This window comes from Pterocles gutturalis, unplaced genomic scaffold (assembly GCF_000699245.1).
Source record: "Pterocles gutturalis isolate BGI_N339 unplaced genomic scaffold, ASM69924v1 scaffold289, whole genome shotgun sequence".
NCBI lineage: Eukaryota > Metazoa > Chordata > Aves > Pterocliformes > Pteroclidae > Pterocles > Pterocles gutturalis.
In genome coordinates this window covers 7,828-11,925 of record NW_010127811.1, presented here as the reverse complement: position 1 = coordinate 11,925, position 4,098 = coordinate 7,828, and the positions used below count along the sequence as shown (strand labels likewise).

General features: G+C 42.6%; 1 protein-coding gene across 1 annotated transcript in view; it reads left to right on the top strand.

The window, feature by feature from the left end:
* Positions 1-3,239, top strand: part of LOC104466063 (thyroglobulin-like) — a gene marked incomplete at both ends in the record, with an annotated part of 62,116 nt that extends 58,877 nt beyond the window's left edge. Inside the window, one exon of the mRNA XM_010079380.1 lies at positions 3,132-3,239. Within this exon, the coding sequence (XP_010077682.1) occupies positions 3,132-3,239 (108 nt within the window). The remainder of the gene's footprint in view (positions 1-3,131) is intronic.
* Between the last annotated feature and the right edge of the window lie 859 nt (positions 3,240-4,098).

Below are 4,098 nucleotides of genomic sequence, written 5' to 3'. Positions count from 1 at the left end.
TCTTTCCCTGTTCCTGTCTCTGCTTCATGAGCATATTTGCTATGAAGTCTTGTGGTTTCTAAGGTGATATGTTTTATGAGCTGGTGGTTTGAGTCCTAGTGTACCCATCCATGCTGTTTCACCTCTATTCTGAACCAAGACATCATAGCTACAAGCTCCTGGTATCTGCACTCTCAGTACTACAGCTTTCTGTCCAATGTGAGCCTCTCCATGAGACCTTAGAGACAAGGTTTTCCATTCAGTAGGTCTCCAGAAGTGCAGGGCATTGCTCCAGGGAAGCCTCAGGGAGCAGGAGATGAACAGGAGCCAAAATTCACTTGGAAACATCTGATCCAAGACAACAGTGACCAAATCTGTTTGGGGAAGGCTTCTGGGTGGTCCAGGTGTGGCAGTGCATTGAGGTCATGGAGTAAACAAGCCAGAAGGCTGTGGGCTGAGCTTTGTGCCATTTATCGAGTCGTGCACCCTGCTGCATTTGTCCTCTCTCCTTGCCTGTCCCAGGGGCAGGCCACCCATCACTGCGGCGTCTGGGGTCACTGCATGCAGCACACGTGGAAGCACAATGGTTCATGGGCATTAGAGCCAGAACTTGTCTTCAATCTCTTTCCGTCACCACCGTTACCCATGGGGCTATAATTCTTTAGTCAGATCAGTAAGGTTTTAAGCCACAATAAAACACTGAAGGACTTAATTTTAACCCTTCTTCCCATACAGAGATACCTCCATAAGGAGCTGTTATAACACAGGGCTGTTGCATTTGATCATCCACATTCAGTCCAGGGCTCAGCGTGGTGCAAACACTGATTTTGCAAAGTTACGACAGCAAGCACACTGCTTACTTGCAGCAGGAACATGATACACAGATAGCTCCTCTGGCGCTCAGCCTGCCAGCGCCCCGCAGCAGCCTCCTGGGCACAGGGATTACCTACTTGTTTATGACATGGAGGCAGATGACTTGGCTTAGGAAAGAAGTGAATGGCTTAGGCTCACCACGAGCAAGCAGAAAGATGAGCAGTGAAACCAGGACAACTGATGATAATCCTTTGCTTTAAACACTTTGGAAATTACTCTGGCGGCAGCAGAAAGGGAGGGGAAAGAGCAGTTACAGAATGACAGAAGCCTACACCAGTATCATGGTGGGAAAAAGAAGGGATTAGTTCTGTTTTTTTGGTATTTGGTTGGTTGGTTTGTTTGGTGTGTGGTTTTTCTTTTTTTTTTTTTTTAAATAAACTTATTACCAGCATAGATGTGTAACCCAAGAAAAGTTCTATGTCAGGAGTTCATAATTAATTGCTAAATTTTTAACAGGATTATGAAGTGTGAGAAAAGCAACAGAAGTGTTTGTTATAAATGACATACATTGTATATAATTTGTGGTTTTAAAATATTTCCATTTTTAAAATTGTTTCAGCTGCAATTCTCTGATATTCTTCCCAGGTATAAAATGAGTTTCATTTTCTTTTTCTTTCTTTCTTTTTTTTAAGAAAAACAAACAAACAAAAAAACAAACAAACGAAAAAAAAACACCAAAAAAAAACCCTCTTGTATTCTATGCCTGTAAGAAACAGCCATTTCATTTTTGTTGGGTTTTTTTTTATCTTCCCTGGAATAACTGACTTTTTTCCCCCGTAGCACCAACTGAGAATCAGTTTCAAGTGGTGAAACGTATCTCAATGCATTTCTCAAGAGCTAATGCTCTCCCCTAGGCCATCTGCTCCTGTAAAACCTCATGCTGGTAGGCATGTGAAGAAGAGTAATTTTCATTTCATATGGGTGTTGTCAACCATAACTGTCAAAGAGCATTGTGGTCAGTCAGCCCATAGCTTGTGGTCTCACAGACAGGCTTAAAATAAACTCTGCTGTGAACCAAGATAGCTACCCAAACAGTGCCTTTCATAATCATACCAGTTAAATATAGCAACATGTCTTTATGCTTCTCTGACACTGTTCTTTCTTACCATCAGCCTTTTTTTTTTTTCTTTACCAAGTTTGAAGGAGCAACTACTGTTTCAGATTCACTAGACTGAGAACTGAAACCTCCCGGTTCTGCAGCAGATACTTTTGTGTGTGGTCATGTACTTATGGATATACAAACTCTCAAAGAGTTCGCTGAGTCTTTGCCCACACGTAGAATGAGAAGGTTGCCCAGAAAAGTTGTTGGTGCCCCATCCCTGGAGGTGTTCAAGGCCAGGCTGGATGAGGCTTTGAGCAACTTGGTCAAGTGGGAGGTGTCCCTGCCCATGGCAGGGGAGTTGGAACTAGGTGATCTTTAAGGTCCCTTCCAACCCAAACCTTTCTGTGATTCTATGACTTTGTGATAGGTGTGTATGTAATATCACCTTGAGGAATCAAAACAACATACCTTGCAGTAAGGTTTCATGTTTTCTGCCTGCCCCTCTTTAACTGCTTGTGTTCCTTCCAGCTCCAATTCTTGGGGCAATGGAACCTAGGAAGGTTTGGATGTATTTGCTTCACTCATACCTTTGTATTGCAATACCTGGTAATAAATTGATCATTTAACTACCTCATTGCACTCTTCTTGCTTAACCTTTCTCTCCCAAACATACTGCACCAGATATTCCATATTGATGAGCCCTGGCAGAGGCCCTGCAGGATATCTCCAAAAGTTGTCTCTTACCTCTTCCAGCTGTGGCAACTCTACCAAAAAAAGTCACGCATATCCAAATGCAGAAAGAATATTACTGATTCTTAACCCAGGAAATATGTAAATCCTCTCACTAGATGCCATCACAACCTAGTGGTGCCAGAAGAAGGAGCTTTATATTATTACAAGCATGGGCTCCTATAAACTAGACTAACATGGGATTCGTTTTTTGGTTAGGATACTCCTTATGTGTCAGATCTTATTTATTTAGTATCATTACCATTGTTCAACACTCCATAAAAAAGGAATTTTAGTGAATTCTAAGCTGTACTGGGCCCATAGAGGGTGAATGCAGTTTCCCTCAGTGCACTTGAAGGCAGAGATATGAGCTGTTTTGGAAGATTTAAAGGAGGATATCAATATAGAGAGATACCTGCTGGTCATGGGGTTTTTTCTTTCTTTCTTTCTTTAATTTTTTTTTTTTTTACATGACTGTGTCTATTTCCTGCTCCTCCTTTTTCATCAGTGACCAGTTTATCACGTGTCCTGTCATAAACATGGCCAGTCACTGGGCTGCTGCCTCCAGAGGAAATGTCTTCATATACCACGTACCTGAGAGTGCCTCACAGAGCAGGTAAGGAGATGTATTTTATTATGTTTCTTGAATTTAGAGTTTGCAAAACCAGGGCTGTCTCTTTGGGCATCCTGTGGAGTATATGGATAGATGTAGGTATGAACAGTTAGGGTTAGCAAAGGAGGGATTGGGTTTTAATAGATTACTTCACTCTGTTGGCTAAATAGGAATGCTGTTTCTGAAGTGAGGCACTTCAAGGTAGATGTCAAAATTAGGTTCCCCTTTTCCAGCTTACCTACCTTTTCCAGTTCATGATAGTCTTTTAGATTTCTACTCTATATCTGATAAAACTCCCACAAAGAACCAGAATATGGTCTAAGTCATTGGGAGCCCACAGCTCTCAAGGCAAACGGGGTAACATTTTCTAAGGACTCAACATTAATTTAACACTGCCCCCTTTTGAAGTCCGTGCAGTTGTACCACAGCTACACTGACGGGCCTTCAGTGTGGACAGTGTCTGGAATTTATTCCTTCCTGCCCCAGCACTGTTGACTTGTGATCAACTGGAGACTGCCTCATGGGAGGAAAAGTATTTTTGAACACAAGTATTTGCAGACTCAGGCTCTATGTCATCCTTCATCTTAGAAGATTGCTTGAATGCTGTATCATGTTTTAGACAGAAGGGTCTAAATGCTTGTGGAAGATGCAAATGCCTTGTTCCCTTGGACACAGAACAAGCTGGTAGTCAGAGGCTATTAAGGTGACCTTCCCTGGTTTTGTTTGAGACCCAGTCCCTCCCAGAAGTCAAGATGAGACAGTGAGGTTTGCAGGCGGTGGTCAGCACTTTGGGCTGCTATGTGACACCTCATGGTAGCTCCTGGTCCCTTGCTCTCAAGGGCTGGGTGATCAGCAGCTGCAG